Below are 22,105 nucleotides of genomic sequence, written 5' to 3' on the forward strand. Positions count from 1 at the left end.
TCTGAACTCTCAATAATGAGGAAGGTGCTTCTCCAATCCTTCCATTTGTTCTCTTTACCTCTTGTCATGAGGTACCCTCGGTGGCTCGTCAATTGGTACCAGCCGATACCGCCTGCCTTAGGGGTCCGGCTGAGATAGTTCATATGGGCGAATGCCTCGGAATTTGGCTCCACCCCATACATTTCACACCCGGCTACATAGCCGAGAACATTGAACCAGGAATTTGGGGCTAACTGCCATAACCCCAACTCATATCCGTCAAGGATTCGTTGAACAGCCGGATGTAAGGGGAAACGCAGCCCAGCTCTAATGGCCGCCTCATAGCAGCCAAAGCAAGCGTTATCATAACTGGTCCCAGCCGGCCAGACGACTGTGTCTTCCGGATCTGGCACAAAAACCAGAAAACCAGGGCCCATTACATGGTCCGCTACGAAGCTGCCCACTTTTTCTTGCATGGCCTTGATTCGACCTTTCGGAACGGTGCAGTAGTAAGGGGTGTTCTGCTCTCTTCGAGTGGCGGATGGCTCCGCTCAATTGTCCCCCTTCTCTACTGAATAGGAAAGTCTCGCCTCATGTAGGCGGTTGTGCCCCTCCTCTAAGTCGAGAGAAAGGTGACCTGAAGAGTTGGAGTCAGACTCGTCCTCTGAAGAGTCCGACTCCTCCCCTCTCCCTGAGGGGCCCGCCTCCTCTCCTTCATTAGGAGCGGGAGAATACGTAGACATGTCTACGGTAAAATGAGAAGGGACCACCTTGATCCCTCCTTTAGAGCTCTCGGCAGCCGAGCCGCCTTGGTTCACTTCAACATCTGGCGTATGGTCAGATGTTTCACTAATCGGCACTTGGAAGGAGGAGCCGTCCGAATTGGTGATCCTAGTTGTTCTTTTTGTTCTGGCCATTATGTTCTGCATAGACACAGAGACAGTCGGACTTTGTATAAAGGGCAAAGATTGGTTTGAAAAAGGGCAGGCGACACTCCTAGTCCTAGACTCAGCCGTCCTCGGTGACCGGCTGATCACTAACCTAGGTCGTGTCGTGTGCTTCCGAGGTGCCATTTCAAAAAGAAAAAAAAATAAAGAAATGTAAAAGAATAAGAGAACGGACGGTTACCTGAACGATTGAGAAGTTGACGAAGATCTGGATCTGAATATCAGTCGGCTTGTCAGAACAGGCGGTAGGCTGGAAATGTCCAAAATATCAGAGCAGGTTCAGGGGTCCGAGTGTTCTCTTAAAAAGTTCTCAAGTGTGAACAAATGTGAAGTCAACATGCCCTTATATAGGCAATGGAAGAAGTTGAAGGGACACTCTTCAAATTCAAAAAATGAGCGGGAAAAGCTCCCGACCTTTCACCAAACGACACCTGTAGCAGGTCGTCGCCTGTTACGGGCCGACACCTGTCACAGGTGACATGTGACCAGTCACGTGCCACCTGTGAGGGGCAAATGATTAAGGGATTTTGCTCCCACCAATCGGAATGCGCCACGTGGGCCAATCAGGTCCTGCTAAGTGTCCTTCAGTTGGACCTGTCAGGGTTTGCCACGTGGCACGCGTCTATTTGCCCACCCTGGACCTATTATGTCACGACACGTGGCATCCTCCATGCCTAATGGAAAAACCGGTCACCTAGGCCCAACTTCCAAGGGAAGCCCAATCAGCCCTAGGTTAACCTAAACCTAGGATTAGCACGCTTCCCAATGTTATAAATACCTTCATTAATCCTCATTAAACAGGGGGACGCTCATTAATTACTCTCACCTAGAGAAACACATTTTACCTTTCCGCATTAATTACTCCTTAAACAAGTACTAACTTGACCGTTGGAGGCGGAACTTCAATCACTCGGAGTCTTCGTTTGTTTTGCAGGTACAGGCGTCCGGTTCCAGTCTCGGAAATGTAACTCTCCCGCAGGACATAAAAAAACCCCGAAACAGCTACCATCCATGCTGTCATCTTTTGATTCCCCCAAAAGCCTACATCTTGCATTTCTTCTTCTTCTTCAAACCACAACTCTGCCATCTGTTCTTCATTTAGTATGTGTTCAACATCGAAAAAAACAGAATCACCATACTCTGCCATGTGTTTGTGTTAATCAGCACAGGGAGATGATGATGAAGGGCCTGCTGATTTTTTGTGGGGTGAAGATGAAGATGATACCCAGATGTGCTTCAATGACAGCATGGCAGCCTTTTTTTGTAAATCTTTGAACAGTGTAGTTAGTGTGTAATTAAACTAACCGTAGCGGTGAATGTAGAAATCTGTAATTTTTTGGGATGAAACTCTGATTTTTGCTGGAATGTTTCACCCAGCTGCTAACATTAATGGTTGTAATTAATTTTGTGACAATGGAGGCTGCCTTTATAGCCTCATTAAATGTTGAAATTTGGGGGGCAAAGTCGAAAAGGAGACTGATTTTATAGCCTCCCTTGATGTTTAAAGAAATTTCAGTTTGGCAGATTTTTTTGAAAAAATGGGGGGAAACAAATTTAACATGAAAAATTTGTCAACTTTTGTTTTTGGCAGATTTAATTGAGGGGGAAAATTTGGCTTTGTACTTTTGGCCAGATTTTCCCACCAAAATACTATGTGGACCAAAATACTATGTGGGTCCTCAAAGGAGGTTGGGGATATATGTTGGATTTAAATCCCCATCAATAATTAAATACCTTGAGCCTACAACTGGGGATTTATTTACGGCTCGTTTTGTAGATTGTCATTTTAACGAGTCACTTTTCCCAACATTAGGGGGAGAAAAAAGACAGTTGGAAAACAAAATTAAATGGAATGAATTATCATTATCCTATCTTGATCCTCGAACTAAACAATGTGAACTAGAAGTTCAAAGGATAATTCATTTACAAAGTTTAGCAAATCAATTGCCAGACTCGTTTGCTGACCCCAAAAGAGTGACTAAATCACATATTCCAGTTGTAAATGCTCCATGTAAAATAAATGTCCCAAAAGGGCAAAATAAATTTGCTAATGAGTCTAAGCCACGTCAGAAACGTGGAAGACCAACAGGTTCCAAAGATAAGAATCCTCGGAAAAGAAAAGGAACAATGACTGATGATGGTCAAATTGAAGAAAAATTTTCATAAGGACCTCTAGAAGAGACTTTAGACATGATACAAGAAGAAATTCAGGTACCCGAAAATGAAGAAATTTCAATAAATTATATCATGTCTGGAATTACATGGAACCGAAATCAAATCGACGTCAATGATATTTTTGCTTACAATGTAGCATTAAATGTTATGGTTAATAATGAGGATCATGAACCAAAATCCATTGAAGAATGTAAACAAAGAAATGATTGGCCAAAATGGAAAGAAGCAATTGAAGCGGAATTAAAATCTCTAGGAAAAAGAGAAGTATTCGGACCCGTAGTCCGTACACCTAGAGGTGTAAAGCCAGTGGGATATAAATGGGTCTTTGTGCGAAAGAGAAATGAAAAGGGTGAAGTTGTAAGACATAAGGCACGATTAGTTGCACAAGGATTCTCACAAAGGCCTGGTATTGATTATGAGGAGACATACTCTCCTGTGGTGGATGCAACTACTTTTAGATTTCTGATTAGTCTGGCAATAAGAGAAGGACTTGACTTACGTTTGATGGATGTAGTCACAACTTATTTATATGGTCCACTGGAAATGACATTTATATGAAGCTCCCAGAAGGTTTTAAGCTGCCAGAAACAGCAAAATCTAGCTCTCGAGAACAATTCTATATTAAATTAAACAAATCTCTTTATGGATTAAAACAATCTGGGCGTATGTGGTATAACAGTCTAAGTGAGTATTTGTTAAAAGAAGGTTATAAGAATAATCCTATTAGCCCATGTATTTTTATAAAGAAATTTGGATCAGGATTTGTTATAATTGTGTATGTTGATGATTTGGATATCATTGGAACTCCTAAAGAGATTTCAGTAACTGTCGATTGTTTAAAGAAAGAATTTGAAATGAAAGATCTTGGAAAGATAAAATTTTGCTTAGGGTTACAAATAGAACACCTAGAGAATGGAATCCTTGTGCATCAATCAACATACATAGAAAAAGTTCTTAAAAGATTTACTATGGATACAGTGCATCCATTGGGCAGCCCTATGGTTGTAAGATCCCTTGATGTAGAGAAGGATCTTTTTCAACCTCGGGAAGATGATGAGGAATTTCTTGGTCCTGAAGTACCATACCTTAGTGCAATTGGAGCATTAATGTACCTTGCAAGTCATACACGACCCGACATATCATTTTCAGTTAATTTATTGGCAAGATTTAGTTCATGACCAACCCGAAGGCATTGGAATGGGATTAAACATATACTTCGTTACCTTTAAGGTATGAAGGATATGGGTTTATTTTTCCCTAAATTGTCCAAAGAAAATTTGGTTGGTTTTGCAGATGCAGGTTATTTGTCTGATCCACATAATGCTCGATCACAAACTGGATATGTGTTCACATACGGTGGCACTTCCATTTCTTGGCTTTCCATGAAACAAACCATTGCAGCTACTTCTTCCAATCATTCTGAGATATTAGCAATTCACGAAGCTAGTCGTGAATGTGCATGGTTAAGGTCGGTAATCCAACATATAAAAGACGTTTGCGGTTTATCATCCGGGAAAGAGGCACTGACAACTTTATATGAGGATAATGCAGCTTGTATTGCGCAACTTAAGGAAGGATACATTAAAGGCGACAGAAAAAAGCACATCTCACCCAAATTTTTCTTCACTCATGATCTTCAGAAGAATGGAGATATAAATGTTTTGCATATTCGTTCAAGTGAGAATTTAGTAGACTTATTCACTAAGGCTCTCCCAACCGCAACATTTAAAAAATTAGTTTATCGTATTGGATTGCGCCGTCTCAAAGATCTTCAGTGACATAATAATGAGGGGGAGTAATTGCGTGCTGCACTCTTTTTCCCTTATCCATGGTTTTTTCCCAGTGGGTTTTTCCTGGAAAGGTTTTTAATGAGGCAGTATATAAGCACATTAAATCTCTTTTAGATAATGGGCATCCAAGGGGGAGTGTTACAAAATATAATAATTGTGTATGCCCATTATAGTTTGTAACTCCCTCAATAATATGACTACCTTTGTAACTTCCTTGTAACCCTCATATGTCATTAGTTCACATTGTAACCCCCTCATGAATGGACTCTTTATTGTCCATATAGGTTACACTGTTCACATTGTGTATATATATAGATGGTCTAATGAAATGGATAAAAAACAAGAACAAGGATTTACCATCTACATCTATATCTAATATTCTCCCTTTCTCCTTATTTTCATAACACCCTCAATTTTTCTTCCTTTTTTTATTTTTTTTGTCAATACTTTATGAAAGATATCTAAACCCTTTAATATTCTCCTTCCATTATGGCGATTATATATATTTTTTTCATACACACTCAAATGGAATATTTTATATGTATATATTTTATATTAAGTAATTTTTGTTATAAACATGAGCATTATTATTATTATTATCATCATCATCATCATTATTATTATTATGATTAATATTATTATTATTGTTGTTGTTGTTATTATTATTATTATTATTATTATTATTATTATTATTATTATTATTATTATTATTTTCATGAAAACACAATTGCAAGAAAAACAAGTAAAAAAACTAGGATTATACTTGTTTTTCATTTCAAAACTCAACAAAAACACTTACAATTTCGATTTTCGACTTTGTTTTGGTGATTTTTCCAACAATTGTGCAAATTCTTCTCATATATTAGACATTGTGCTTGATTATTGTAGAGAATTTTAACTTTTTATTGGAATTTATTTGCAAATAATGAAGATTTTGATGTGAGAGAAAATGGGAAAATAAAATGAAAAGGATGAAGAGAGAGAATTTGAAAGGTGGTTATTTTTTTTTGGCAGTATGTGGGGTATGGATTGTTACTATAGCAAGTGGGTATATGGGAAGTGAGGAGTTAGTGAGAGGCTAGACGGTACCATTTTACATGGGGGTGTAGGTAGAAGGCCCTACACTAGGGTGTAGGGCTCAACAATTATTTTTTATTTGGTTAATTTATTCTATCGACCAAATGAAGTTCTTTAATTGAATATGATAAGCATTACTAATGTAACACTATATCTAAGTTTATATATATAAGTGTATGCATGCATTTAAGGGAAATAGTGAAAAAAGGGCATTAAAGGCACTAGTTTGTAAGAATTGGTGTCTTTGATTTTAAAGAGACTAATATCTTTGCGAAATGCTAAAAGCATCAACCACTTATGCATTGATTAAATATTTTAGGTGTTTCTAAGGCCATTGGCGAAGTTATGCATTGAAATTTATACGATCATTTAGTAATGGACAATTTTATAATGATCAACATTGATTGATATGAAATATTGGTAACCAACCCTAGATAGTGTTTATTTATATGACTAAGGTCCTGTTCTTTTGGGAGCTTCTGGGCAGAGCAGAGCACATTTCAGCAGAGCAGAGCAAAGCAGGGCAGAGTAGAGCAGATTTCAGTATTATTATTATTATTAATTATTATTATTATTATTGTTATTATTATTATTATTGTTATTATTATTATTGTTATTATTATTATTATTATTATTACTACTACTATTATTATTAGTTTTAATATTATTATTATTATCATTATTATTAATATTATTATTAGTATTGTTATTATTATTATCGCATTATTATCATTAAACATCATCATCACCATCATTATTATTATTATTATTATTATTATTATTATTATTATTATTATTATTATTACTCTTACTACTACTACTACTATTATTATTATTAGTTTTAATATTATTATTATTATTATTATTATTTTGTTAGATTTTTTTACTCCTTTTATAACATTAGAAAATGTGTTAAATAATATAACATATTAATTATTACCATTAAATATTATTTATTATTATCATTTAATATTATATATTAATTCTTATTATTATTATTATAAAATAATAATAATAATAATTATTAAATATTAATTATTATCTATAAATATTAGTTATTATTAATAAATATTAATTATTTTTATTTTTATTAAATTTTAATTATTATTATTATTAGTTTTAAGCAGAGCAGAACAGATTTTAACAGAGTAGAGCAGATTTCAGCAGAGCAAAGCAACTCTAAAGAACAGGGCCTAAATGGGTTATTGGTTTGGCTGGTTGGGTCTTGTTCGTGCTCAAGAATGCATCTTGCTAGAGTTAGAAACGATGTATGAAAGTAATATTGGTGCTCCTTGAAACTTAGTAAATCCTCATCAACACTGGGAAGGTATGCCGAGAGACATACACGTTTTCAATGATGCACAATGTGGGTTGTGTAATAGTGAGCGTGCATCAATTATAGTGTAATTTAATTTTCAATTGCTCAACTATGCGACAAGTTTGGATCACTGTTTATTTGTTAAATACATATAAGATGATATTTCTTCCTTCTTCTTAGTGAGATTCATGTGGATGTTTGCTACAACTTGGCAGAAAGGTACGTCTTTCATCAAGCTGAGTTGGAGTTTGGGGCGGACTCACTTATTGTCATAGTGGGTCACAGGACACACTATTTTTTTTGGAAAAAAATTATTGTACAACTCAGTTTAGACCTCCAATAAATTAAAATATAAATATTTCATCTTTTATTTATCTCGGTTCCATCTCACTCACAAATTGCCAAAAACATTTTCAATTCCCCAAACTAATAATCAATAGTTCAATACCCCTCTTTTGCTTTCTCTCTCCTTTCACCATGCCAATTCACCAAGTCAATTTACCAAGTCAGTAAAACCCATTTTTAATGATTTATAATGAACACCAATTCATATTTCATACAAGTATAAGATAAAAAGTCATTTCAAGAATTGAAGTTTCTAAAAGGAAAAAAAAACAAGGGAGAAGATATGAATAAATAGTACGAAGCTAAATAATTTATTAAACGAAGATTAAAATTCAGGTATGAGAGTGATGATAGATTATTGATGAAATTACAGATTTAAATTAAATTTAAGGAAGAGAAAGAACTCTAGTTTATAAGTGAAATAATGGAGAAGAACCTTACCACAAAAGTCGTAGCTTTTACAGAAGTTCGCGGTGGATGTATGGCGGTTTCAGCGGCGGCGGTGCTGTGAACGAGGGGATGGGGGTCATGGACTCAAGGTGGTGTTGGGAGAAGAGGCTAAGAGGGGTATTCCTTCTTTCCTCTCCTTTCAAATTAAGTAGTCAATCTACTTGCTTATTTCTGTTGAATTATTACTTTTTGTTGAATTATTATTTGTTGTTCGTTTACTGTTCTTTTCATTCAGAGAGTATAAGGTATTGTTCTTGTTTGATGATTAGAGTTGATTTTATTGACGGTAAATTTCTCAATTATTAATTTTCAATTGATACGAAAAAAAATGATTGGCATTGAAATTGTTATTGTTTATCAATTGATAGTTGCAGTTAATTATATTTTTTTTAATAGAAATTAGTATATATATTACGATGCATTATTAATTTTATGTAATTGATTGAATGATTCAAGTTTTTATAGTTGGACAAAGTATATTGCTTTATCTAATTCACATTGAGACTTAAATTTCATGAAAAAACAAATATATGTGGGATATTTCAAATTTGTTTTTAGATACGGAGTATTAGCTTGGATATTATCATGAATATGAAAAGTTGTGAGCTATAAGTCTCAATTTATATATTTATCCATGCCTTTGTTATTGAATTATATGTGGTCGGTAAACATTGGTGACACACTATCCGTTAAATCCTAGATCCGCCACTAGTTGGAGTGTAATGCTTTGAATTTAGTTAATATTTGTCCACGTGATGGGAGAACTTCTCTTGACATCCTTGTTGATGATAATACGGAGTATTCGTTACAATGACAACAATTTTACGAAATTTGCACGTACCCATGTCAACAGAAATGAGAATTGCGTGTAGTCATGTCAAAATAGATTAGTTCCTTTTAACGGCGCAAAACAAACTTATACTAATGCTCATAATCAAATCAAGACACCATTATTGAACATTTCAAATTTTAAAATTGAAAAACTCTTCAATTCCATTACACCTAATTAAAGAAAACAAAAAACAATAATTATAAATAAAAATTGGGATTACATTAGGACAAGAGCAAAGACACTCGGAAGTTCGAAGGGAGCAAGAAAAGGACATGGACCCCATGATAATATTTGTGCAGACATAAAACCAACCCCATCAAAACCCAAACATAAACACGAACACAGTTTAATCGAAATATCCGCCCTAAAAATAGGGCTTCATCACTAGCAACATCAACAAAAACGCCATGTTCTTTTCTTAAAAGCTTCATTTCTCTCCTTTTCACGCTTTCACTTACTTTCACTCTCTCTCCTCTTTCTCTTTCTCTCTCCTACTACATTATTACTATTATTTTGAACTGACCCAGAATTCAAGCAAACCTTTTATTTAATTGGAATTATGTTGAATAATTGATTATTGATTATTCTTGATAGATCTGAGGTGGGTATTGATTTGATTTTGATTTCAAAATGTGGGGTGTTGTTTTCTGCGATTAGGGTTTTTTTTATATGATGTTGTTGTGATTGGTGGATTTGGGGGTGGTGGGGAGGAGGAAGATGGGATCCGGGAGTAGTAAAACGCGTCGTAGTGAGGGTAGTGTTGCGTCTTTTGCTTCTTCTACGTCGTCGTTTTCATCAGCGGTAGTTGGTGGTAGAAGAAGGGGTAAGAATCGAGGAGTTTTTAGTTCTCCTTGTCTTGGATCGTCGTCGAGAGCTTATGAAAGTGATGATGATGATAATGATAATGATAATGATAATGATGATGATCAGGTGATTAGTTTTCATTGGTAATCGTTAATCACATTATAATTAAGGGTTTGTAATTTTATGGTTCTTTATCTTATATCTTTGAATTTGAATATTGGTTTATGTGGATGTAACGCCGTGATTGATTATTAAAGTTATGGTATTTTTGGAACTTGATGTGCATTGTGCTGTCTTTGACACATTGTTGCTGAAAATGTAGTGTATTTTGGTATTGATTGTAGATTGTAAGGGGTAACGATTTCGTGTTTTTATTGGTTTTGGTGTGCAAGAGGTGGAATGAGCAATGATGTTTAAGGGGGGGTTGTTTCGGGTTTGATAGACAGAATGAATGCTTATCGGTTCGATGTTAATAGTTGCAGCTTATTAAGGTGGAAGGCATTGTTATGTTTGGGAGGAAGGAGTAGTATATCTGACCCTTATGATGGATTTAATCTTGAAAGGATAGTGTTGCGCCCCACAAAATATAAAAGTTTAAAGGTTAATCCAATTATAGACTATGGTATTATTGAGCACTGTATGAGGTCCCCCCACCCACCTTCCCCAAAATGTTTCAGAAGAGAGTTGCTTTATATTATAAGTTTTCTATTGGAAAAATGGAGTTTAATAGGAAGAAGTAGCTGAATTATAGTGTTGGTTCTTACTATCCTCTGTGGTGTTAGTATGTTAATTCCTCACCTGTCCTAACTCCTAAGGGCTTTTTGCCTGAATCCGTCTTCACATGAGGGCTATGTTGATAAATGTAGTATCACAGCTGCTAAATGACCATTTATAATTTGGAGTTTCTGGTTTCCATATTTACCAATTTTCTTTATTTGTTCTTGTTACTCATTTGAGTCACTTTTACAGAGGATCATGTTCTTTTCTTGATCTATAGGCATCATCATTGGTGATGTAGTTGTATAGGTTGTCAAACAGTAACATAAAATCTGTTAGTATGAATATGAAGTGTACTCTGACTAATTATTCCTTTGCCAAGGCAACCCTTCGTGCACTTTTATGCAAAGTGTGTACATTGTGGTGATCACATCCTGCATATTCAAGTTTGTTCTGAATGTTTTAGACATCCTTATCACCTTTGTGGACAGGGGTGAGTATGTATCAATGAACTGAAAGTCTGAATTACAGCTAGAAATTTTAATATTGCAATTCATTGTTTTATAAAAGAACTAGTTTGTAGGTCTGGGTGATGCCTGGTCAATATATTGCTTGGTATAGTGTTGAACACATTACTGTATAAACTCGAGGTCACAAGATCAAATCCTGTACAAAGCATGTTTAAATTATTTAGAAAGCATTTTATAAGAATTTTATTAAAAATTTTAACTTTTTCAAGTCACCAGTATGTGGGAAGGATTGCAATAAGGTTTGAGCAATGTGATTGTTGGGACTTCAAGTTAGGTGTGAAATGGCAGTGAAGGTGTTGGAGATGCATAGTACTCTTTGAGTATCCAACTATCCCCTATTATTAAAGGTCTCACAAATGTTAATATGGATTTTCACTGATCAAACTTACTTGTAAGGTTTTCTCACATCCATGGTTGTTCAGACTTTCAGAGTGTGTGAGATGATTCACTGGTTCTTGATGGTGTTATTGATGTGAATGCAGGGATTACTAGACTGAAAACACCAGGTTTAACATGTAAATGATAGGTATACTGACATTCATTGAAGGAATGTGCAACTCCTTGTGGGACTTAACAGTTCAACCTTTTAATTCTTTAATTTTAAATGTACCTGAATGTCTCAAATTATTTCCTTTAAGGATTAGGAAAATGACAACTTACTAATACATTTACAAGGGCCTTACATTTCCTTTGGAGTGTTGCAAGATGCTCAACAGTAATTTGTATGTGATCTAGTCTGATTAACTGAAACCATCCTAACATGTAGTGCTAGATAAGAAGTTACATCTTCGAGGCTTTGAGCTGCTGTTAGAAAATTTGTGTCATTCTATTTGGAATGATAAGGTTATCTATTCTAATAATGAGGTATTGCCTTATTGGTTCAGTTGATTGTCCTGCCTCCCAAATGTTTATAGTTGGAGAAGCCATATATTGTAATCATACTTTGTGGACTGTTAATGCCAAGTCTGAATATATGTTCTCATGTCACTTTTTTAGATGCATTCAGCTTATGGAATGATTGTACCTACAGGTTATAGAGCATAATGGTGAAGCTAATCGGACAAGATTGCCGCGACTTGGACCAGATTCTGATGAAGTGAAAGTTCAGTGCTACCAAACATCTAAAGTTGACGGGCCTGATAACATGTCCTGTGTATCTTCTAATATTGAGCTTGGTGAATGGGATCATGCGATTGGAGCAGGCAGCAGGGCTGATGGAAGTTCATCTCAAGCTTTCTCTGGCCAATCTTTGAATCATTCGAGCCGATTTTTATCTCGCTTCAGCTTTGTTCCCGGTAGTGTTAGTTTTCGACTCAGCAGAGCTGCCAGTGTAGGCTCATCAAGAGCTGATCCTTCTTCCCCCACAAGCTTCGCCATTTCAAGTGGTGAAGAAGACCTTCATCTGCAAGGAGGTTTTCCCCGCCGCTTAATTAACAGTAATGTGAATCAACATAATAGCAATCTGAATTCTCTGTTCACCAGTACCTCGGTCGGATCTCATGGTGATGCTTCTATAAATCTAGTTCGGCACCCTGAAAATTCTATTTTGTCTGGCCCTTTGCAAGATAATGAGGTCATTTCTGCACAAGATCTGGTGGATGATGATAGTGAGAGAAGTAGGCCAGATGACCATTTACCTTCTCTTGAAAGTCATATGGATGTGGAGGGTTTGAACAGGAGAATAGGGGATCGTCGAAACGGTGCTCGAGAACCAGCAGACCGCAATGTTCGATTTAGTAGAACTTTAAGTGTGGGAAGGCTCCGTGATAGAGTTCTACGAAGATCATCATTTTCAGACTTGACTCTTTCTCCTTTGCCACAGGAGAGAGGTACTGCTTCTGATGGAAATCCTGTTAACTCTCTGGTGTCTTCTCCATATCCGTTGCCCAACATGCCTAACTCCTATTTTGTGAGCCAAAATCATGATGTTGAGACATCAAACCTTAGTGAAGGCAGGCATCATGATTCACTGGAGCATAGATCTAATTTCTTGGAGCGAAGAAGAAGAATTAGGTCTCAGGTCTGTTTATATTCTATTGCTAGATGGCGATTAGTAAAGCTGCTCGCTTACCTTTGGAATTCAACTACCTAGCTTTTCTACTTATAAAATATCTTGGCAAAATAAACTTAGGTTGTGCTGTTATGTAACTTAGCTTCTAATTATTTCATGCCTATTGCTAGATTCTAGTTTTCTGTATGTTGTGTATGATCCAACTGGAATATGGTTTAGGGATAGTGTAAATTATCATTCAACAATGTCAAGTCAACCAACATGTTCCTTTTTTTTTTATCCACCTTTTAATGATGTAAACATTTTCAGGTACGGGCTCTTCAGCGTTTGGGTAGTCGTTTTGAGAATCTATCAGGGCATGAAAGGTATTGTATTCTGTCAGGGCAGCATCGTACTGGTCGTTGTTCTTGTCGCATCAGTACCAGAGATTCTAATTCAAATAATGATGGTGCTCGAGCTAGTATATCGAGAATTGTTATGCTAGCCGAGGCTCTGTTTGAGGTATTGTTAAGATGTTTCACTTCCATTCCTTTGTGCCAATAGAGCCCATTTATTATTTTTTTCTCAATTGCCATTTTAGAATCAGTTGATTGTTTAATACTTTGTACTTAATTAACTAGGTTCTGGATGAAATTCACCAGCAATCAGTGGTGTTATCCTCCCGACCTTCTGTATCTTCGATTGGATCAGTTCCAGCACCAAACGAAGTTGTAGAATCCTTACCTGTAAAAGCATACATTAAGTCAACAAAAACTCAGAGCGAGGAGGTTGCACAGTAAGTCTGAATCCTATTTGAAGGAGAATGATTGATAACCCACCTTGTATGTTGTAGAAAATATTGCACTGCTGCATTTATTACTCCATTTAACCATTTTTCTACTTTGGCTCACAATCACGAACTTTTCTGGGTAAATTTAAACTTATAATAGATGAGAGGGCCATTTCAAATTATTTTTTTGAAGTAGTTGTAGCCCTTCTAGGCAATGTGGGGAAACAGTTGTGTGCAACATAGTTGTTTTGTCCTTATTCTACTTGCACCCTTGTAGTTTTATTTTTGCATGCATCTTTAATTATTTATTTTTTTAAATCTATGTTAGGCAATGTGTCAATGTTTTACATCTACCATAATATTGCTATGGTAGAAGTCTAGCCTTATTTACTTGTAGGATGTGGTTTTGAGGTTTGGTAGGGTTTTTTGTTTTCCTCTCATTTATGGTTCTTTCTTTCAGCTGTGGGGTAATTTTGCAAATGCTTTTTTGAATCGTTTCCAACTTTCCATTGTATTATTTTTTTTTGGTTTTGTTTTGCTATTTTTTTTTTTTTTTTTTTTTTTTTTTGAAAAAATATATATCCTTGTCCTTCAGTATGCTACCATGCTTTATGTGTTCTCTCTCAACTAGTTCAACATGTTAGATTCTGTGGCAATAGAACAATCTAATTTTGAAGTTTTGACTGCCTCAACAGATGTTACATATGCCTTTTGGAGTACGAGGAAGGCGATGACATGCGTATATTGCCCTGTCATCATGAGTTTCATAAGAAGTGTGTTGACAAGTGGCTGAAGGAAATTCATAGGTAAATCTATGTTATTCTTATCTTTGCCCCTTGTTCATATTCATAAAATTCTAAAACAGGGTTAGTGGTGTTTGAATTGTGAAGTGGCCAAGCCTGCCGCATCTGAGATTGCAGTATTTTTGGTGGTCTTGTTCTAGATGGGGGCTTTAGGAAAAATAAAAATCAAACCATAAGATTCAACCAGTAGATTGCAATTGAATTTCATACATTGATGAATATGAGCTTGTTCAGGCCGAGATTTTTTAACCTGCAAAAGCTGCACCATACAAGACTAATTTTGCTGCACATGTAGAAATAGGATGAACAAGTTATGCATACAAGAAATTACCATCTGATGCTTCTGATTTTTTGAGTATAAAGGCAACTTAATTCATGTGTTACACGGGGAGACATATTTTTGAGGGGTTCAAAAGGAAGATTGTGTAGGTTTGCTGGCCTTTTATAAATTGCCGGCAATGATTTTTTATTCTTATCTAGCAGTGGTAGGTTTGTGTTCCAAGGAAATTCTAATTTAGACTTACAAATCATATATTCATTATTGCCAACTATTGGATTCTTGTGAATCCTTGATTTCACATTTCAAATGCTCTGTAAATTGTCTATTATCCTTTGAGTGTAGTTGAGCGTGATCATGACTTTGGTTCATTACCGGTGAGGAAATGGGATAAGGCGTTCCCTATTCACCATTGGGCACTTGCAGTTGCCGGTAAAACATTTGGGTGTTGAGCAAAGAGCACACAAGGGAAGATTGTGTGGGTGATTAAAATAAGGAGACTAGTATTAAGGGCTGTTCTTTTTAGAAGTGGCTATCTGGAGTAGATCGATTGCTCTATATGGTTTGTGGTATAGTCAATGACTTCGACATGCCATCTTGATGATGATGTGTGTTGAGGGAGAGGGGGGAGGGGGGGTTAATTTTGCCTTTGGGGTTTGGTGAGGGAGGGGGTGAGGGTTAGTTAAGAATCTTAAGATTTTGGAAGGTACAAGGGGAGGAATAAAATCTGGACCTTATATATATAACTTCAATAATTTGAAATAATTTTGATGTGCAAATGCTGAACGTGTTATTAATAAACAACTAGATGAAGCTCGTGCAAAGCACGGTTTGTTTGTATTTTTTCAAATAAAATATTCTACTCCCTTCGTTTCATAATGTTAGTCCCATTTGGAATCAATCACATAAAATAAGAAAAAGAAGAATATATGGAATCTAACATTACATAATTCATAATTAGTTTACCTTATTTAAGTTTTTTTGATTTTTTTTTTTGGGAAAGCATAAGTCATAATGCATAATTTAAGGTAGAGATTTCATTACTTAAAGCCATGTCATCAATCCACAACTAATTAATTCCAAAAATAATTAAGTTAAAAATGGAACATGGGTAGATATTTTTGAAACACCAAAAATAATATATGGGACTAACATTATAAAACAGAAGGAGGTACTAAATATATATTTATCTACTAAACTTTGTGATATTCATTTGCTTAATACTTGATTTTTTTAATTTTATTTCACAAAGTTTCAAGTTTCATATGTGGCTGGTCACATCGTGTGGTCAGGGGTTACTCGATCGATCAGGGGTTTTTCGGACAGCGAGGGTGTTAGTGTTTTGGTATATTTTAGTTGGCCATGTGACCAGCCACACGGAAAATGTGTTGTATTTTGTTATTATAATCAATATAAATTTTAGATCTAAAATAAATTGCAATTTCTTTTTTTTATTGGCTAAAATATAATATTTTTCTATGTGATGCTCTACAATAGAAAAACTCTCCTTTATTTATTTTTTGTAAAATTTTATCATAATGGTTCCATCAATCACCCAAATAAATTATTTAATTTTATTCATGATAATTTTAAAAAAATAATAATCTATGTGTCGCTCTGATGATTTTTTAATTTATTATTATGATCCTACGTAGCGTTTTAAAAAAACTTGTCTTGCGTGGCATAATCGTATTGTAGCGTTTTAAAATATTAATCCTATGTGGCACTTTTTTTTATTAAAATCCTACGCAGCGCTTTAAAAAAACTTATTTTACGTGGCATAATCTTATTGTAGCGTTTTAAAAATACTAATTCTATGTGGTGCTCTAATAATTTTTTTAAAATTAAAATCATACGTGGCGCTAAAATCTCGGGAAAAAACTCCCCTTTATATATATATACTTAAATGTTAAATACCGTTAAATAATTCGTTCTGATAATGTTGGATATTTAGACATACGATATCATATGGCTTATATTTATATAATAGTGTACTTTTTGTAGTTTTGTTTGTAAATAGATATCGATGTTATTATTGACTTAAAATTATTTTTATCGAACTTAAATTATTTTTACTGAATTGAAAGTATTTTTACCAACTAAAATTATTTTTACTGATTAAAACTTTACTGATTCTCTAATATCTTTTTAAATAAATTAAATAACGCATTTTGTATGCGGCTAGCCACACCTTTTGGCCGGACAAAGTTACCCCTATAAAACTGACCGAGTAACCCTGTTATACTAAGTAACCCATAACACTAACTAAGTATAAACACAAGCCAAGTAACCCCTATAATACCCCTATCTATAACACTGATAGCGTAACCACTATAAAAACTGGCTAAGTAACCCTAGTAATACCCCCTATCTTATAGGATAACCACTATAAACACTGTTCAAGTAACCCCTATAACACTAACGAAGTAACTCTTGTATAGTTGGTGGTACGGTTTGGCCAACTACGTATAAAAGTTTGTGATTAAATATATTATAAATGGATCTTATTAAAGAACTTTTTAAAACGAATTTGATGATGGAAATAGAATTGAGTTATAGGAAATTTATTAAAATTTATGATTAATTTTGTATATATGAAATATTAGAATTCTATCGATAATAAAACTCTATACTACAATTTTATCTTAAAAAAACCTATCCAAAAATAGTTTACTTAGCATCATATGTGTCACAATAATACCTATTTATCTTCTACGTGGCGTGACACTTGGCGAAAAACTGGAATGCCAAGTGTGCTGCGAGACCGACTTTATTTATTAGTGATATGATATGATATATTAGATTTTGATATGAGGTTTGAAATAATAGTCATGTTCAAATTGCTATTCTCCCCCCCCCCCCTCCCCCCTAATTTTATTTTATTTTTTTTGTGCAAGGAACTGTTGTAGTATTTATTCTAATTTATACTAGGCATTGATTTATGTCATAATCTGTAATCTTTATCAAGCATCATGCCATGTGTTGCATCCCTTACTATGGTTGGGGATATTTATACAAGTATGATGAGCTGATATTATTCAGACCATATGTGTGTTTTTATGATTTATTTACACAAATCTGAGCCCAAGTCTTGGCTACCACCTCCTCATGACTTCAATAACTAAGCTACTCATAGTTGGTATCCACTGTGTTTTAAGATAACCCCCTCAAATATTAAGAGAAGACCATAATACATCTCCATCACTATTCTCCTCTGGGGCTGCTTAATTTAGAAAAGATGAAGAATCCCTATTCCTAGGTAATGAGAAGCTTAAAATATGTATGTCACAGATTTTGGGTAAGACAAAGAGAATAAGGAAGAAGTAATATAGGTGCAGTAGAGAAAGGTAAAGCTAGCTTCGTTGACTTGGCCTGGAGTGAACCAGTTACCGGTATAAACTGTGCAAGATCAGGCCACAGACTGGCATAAACCCATGGAAATTACATTGCTGTACCCCCCTCTTCTTGAGCTGACCACTGGGTTTTTTGAACTGAAGGGTAATGCATGGTTTCTAAAAATGTCTAGAACAAGGGGGGGGGGGGGAGTGGATGCAAGTCAAAGGGATGCTCTATATCTGTGCCATCTATAAAAGTTGTGTTTTGGTGCTGGTGAACATCCAAAATATCTGCAATCTAGGACAGTCAATTATGAACCAAATGGGGAACGATGGGATTGTATCCCAAAGATTTTTCAAAATAATTTAGTTGACTGTAGAAAAACCAGTTAATGACACAAATGTGGCTGCATTATACATTAGAAATTGTAAAAGAAGTGAGAATGTGAAACCTTTAATTTTATAATACATTCAGTCATGATTCTCACATGATTTGAAAATGCTCTGTTTTATTAGTTTTTTGTCACATGTGAGGATTGCTTGTCTTGGAGGCTTGCACCTGAATAATTTTGTTCCAAATTTGAATTGTTCTACTACTAACTCTCATAAAATAGTCCAATAATTGGGCCGCTGATGTAATTAAGTGGTCCTGTCCTGTCAAAGATTGTAATAGATTGATTTTTCTGGTTGGAGTGTTGGTCAGAGCGGCTTTGCATAAATTTATGAAGACAGCGGACTGGAGCAGATTGTTCCTGTAATTCCGTAAAAATTTATTGGCGGAGTGGATTTGATAATTACTAATCACATCATAATAATCATGGATAGTAGCAGCTTTAACAGTGGAAAATCTTTCACTGACGTGGTGTGGTAGATGATGGGTGAATTATAGATAAATTAATGGAGAGAAGTGCTATGTTTAGAAAAATTATTTTTCTTACAATCTCATTTGTCAGCTGTCAACCCTGTTGATGTGGTTAAGCTGTTCCATGTACTACCTCTTACAAGTATCAAGTTGCTCGCTCTAACACTATCATCACAAATTGGTCGCTGCTCTTTTTGTGTGTTGGATTGTTCATTTTTAAAATATGCTTTTTTTGGATGCTCACATCTTTATCCGTCTGTATTCTTTGTTGCTCAGGGTATGTCCGCTTTGTCGTGGAGACATTTGCAAATCTGATTCGACACAGTAGCTGTTGGGAGTGGAGGCGGCTGTTAGCATTGTGTTTACTAGGAGAGTGTACAAAAATATAAATTGTTTGGTGAAGCCTGTGATGCTCTCAGGAGATTTGTGATTTTCCTGCTTAGGCTTTTGTTCCCTTGACCTTCTGATGCTGGTCACTCGAATGAGGATTCGATCGTCAAGTTGTTGTAAAAGTATGAAGTGGTTGATATCTAATTTCTGCCCATAAAGCTCAGCAAGAGAATACAACAGTGGAAAAGATAGTTTGGCATGACATTGTGATAGGAGATCAATGGCGCACCATTTCCTGAATTTTCTCAACTGTCATGAGTGTACGTGGGTGTTGTATGTTACGTATAGCTCGAGTCTATTTGCTTTGTTTCGGTTGGATAGCCTTGTGAATATTGTGCAATCAGGAGCTGATTCAACCTGTATCCATTAACTGTTAAATGTAATATCCCATTTCAGTTATTTAAGTCATTCTTTTCGTTGCGTGATTATCTTTCAAGCAGTATAGAATTAATCAGACTAATTTTAATGGTGACATACTTTATTAAGTTCATGTTTGGTATCTTAGAACGAGAAATCGTCCTTGTCCTTTTTTCTCATGCTCCCTCCTTTTCAGATTAATTGCAACACATTGGTCTATATTTTAAGGAAAAACATAGTGTGAAAATGAGAACCAAAGTGAGAATTTTATAATATAAAGTATGGTTGGTATGAAAGTACCAGTATTTAATATTCATAAAGGTACACTCCTTTACTCACAAACAATATTGTTGGTTTCACCAAGTTCTCTCCCATCAACTTTATACAATCATAACTTAATAAAATGAACTTAATTATATGGAGCAAACAAAAGGTGACACAGGGAGGATTAGGTAAGAGTGGATTGTGTTGAGTGAAAGCAATAGTATGATGTGAGTTTTGAACGGAAAAATAAAATAAAATCTACATCTATTCCCCACCATCAATCTTCGTTTAATTTAATTTTTTTTTTCCGGTGGAATATTTTAGTTATGGCTAGCTACATGAGAATTATATAATTAATAATGTTAGGTTCAATGTTTCCAAGCTTTTACTTTTAATAGAATAGCTTAAATCATTTTAAATGCATAATATCACTAAGACTATTATATAATAGAGTCCGGAGTAATTTTAGTTCTATACAATATAGAGCGTAAGTGAAAAGAATGAGATTCAATCTTAAGCTTTGAATATTTAAAAAAAAAAAAAAAACTTTGAATATCATCCCAAATCTTTTTATTTAAGTTAGTTTGTAATTTACATTAACATCCATGTGAGTTGACGTGATATTAGGATTAGTTCCATCATTTCCAATACAAACTTCATATTAGGGATTTGTTAAACATCGCCCACAAATTACTACATAAAGCCCACAAAATTCACTTGGTTTGCCAAAATTGCCCTTGACCTTAAAAAAAAAACACTCACACTCTCATCACTCACACTCTCATTGCTCATCTTCTTTCAACCTCTCTAAAAAAAAAACTTTCAAATAACGGCAATGTCGAGGCGGCAAGGCAAGGAATTGGCGGCGGCGGCGGAGGGAAGGATGTCCCAAGGAGGAAAGGTACATTTTGTTAAAAAAAAAAGGGAAAAACCGCCGTGACGGCGGTGGGGCGCCCTGGCTGGACGCCCAGCCAGCGGTGGTGGCGCCAGCTGCAGACGCCGCCACCAGTTGGCTGGCGCCTGGGCTGGACGCCATAGCCACGGTTGTGGCGTTTATTCAAGGCGCCGCAGCCGTGGCTGTGGCGTCCAGCCCAGGCGCCAGCCAACTGGTGGCGGCGTCTGCAGCTGGCGCCACCACCGCTGGCTGGGCGTCCAGCCAGGGCGCCCCCCCCCCCCTTTTTTTTTTTTTTTTTTAAAAAAAAAATTGTTTTTAATTTTTTTTTTTTTTTTGTGTAATATATTTTTGAATTGTTTTTATATTTTGTTGTTTATTTTTATAAATTTTTTCAATTTCGTTGTATTTTTTCTACGTTTATATTTTGTTTACAATTATTTGTATGTTTTTAGTTTATTTGATTTGCGATGATGATTATTTATCGTATAAATTTTTGTATGTTTATATATTTTAAAATTTTGTGTAGAATTCACTGGGTCGTCATGGTGCGGGGAAGAATATAGAGCTTCTTAGTAGAAGTTATTCAGTGGAGAGGTCGGGGCATAGACATGTCAGATCCCGTGGTATTTCGGCCTCAGTTCGTAGAGAACGGATCCACCGTCGGGATGAGGATGACGATGACGATGATGATGCTGAGGAGGGTGACCAGGATGAGGAGCAGGAGGAGGGCGCAAATGAGGATGAGGATGTGGACGATGGCAGTGGACCGTATGATGATTACGGTCCATTCAGTCAGAGGGTTGATGACATGTACGAGACGCATATGGTGGAGGTGCGTAAGGGTAGGGGTGGTAGGTTTGTTAGTAGATCTGGCACATCATCTGCGTCCACTGTATCTAGGGCAAGCAGGAAACGGTCGAGGGCCGGTAATGATTCTTGGGTTGTTAGGAGTGAGGTGCCCGGTGGGCCTGTTGACGGGAGTCCTCTAGAGAGTTCCTGATGTCGTTCTTCTGAGTTTCAATTGACTTGTTCAGTCTAGCGAACAGTGTATCCAAAGCAGCGGTCGATGAATCAATCCAGTCCTTGGTAGCTCTATGAGCGCTCTCAACTCTACATGTTGTAGTGTTCCCAAAATGAAGTACCTGGTTTGTCCAATATTTGACAAACTTTTCCCTGTG

At 35.8% G+C, this 22,105-nt stretch overlaps 1 protein-coding gene across 2 annotated transcripts; it reads left to right on the forward strand.

Annotated features, from left to right (window-relative positions):
• Positions 1-9,042: 9,042 nt before the first annotated feature.
• Positions 9,043-19,901, forward strand: LOC110719364. 2 transcript variants are annotated; one of them, XM_021898281.1, is made up of 6 exons: positions 9,043-9,843; positions 11,995-12,984; positions 13,285-13,476; positions 13,617-13,750; positions 14,440-14,550; positions 19,298-19,901. In XM_021898281.1, exons 1-6 carry the CDS (start codon positions 9,631-9,633, stop codon positions 19,347-19,349), a joined length of 1,692 nt encoding a protein of 563 aa, XP_021753973.1. In that variant the 5' UTR covers positions 9,043-9,630; the 3' UTR covers positions 19,350-19,901. The 2 variants fall into 2 exon arrangements, with proteins under 2 accessions (XP_021753973.1, XP_021753972.1); XM_021898280.1 differs by having other exon boundaries at positions 9,051-9,843; positions 13,596-13,750.
• The last annotated feature ends 2,204 nt before the right edge of the window (positions 19,902-22,105 follow it).

Source organism: Chenopodium quinoa, unplaced genomic scaffold, assembly GCF_001683475.1.
Source record: "Chenopodium quinoa cultivar QQ74 unplaced genomic scaffold, ASM168347v1, whole genome shotgun sequence".
In the NCBI taxonomy this organism is placed as follows: domain Eukaryota; kingdom Viridiplantae; phylum Streptophyta; class Magnoliopsida; order Caryophyllales; family Amaranthaceae; genus Chenopodium; species Chenopodium quinoa.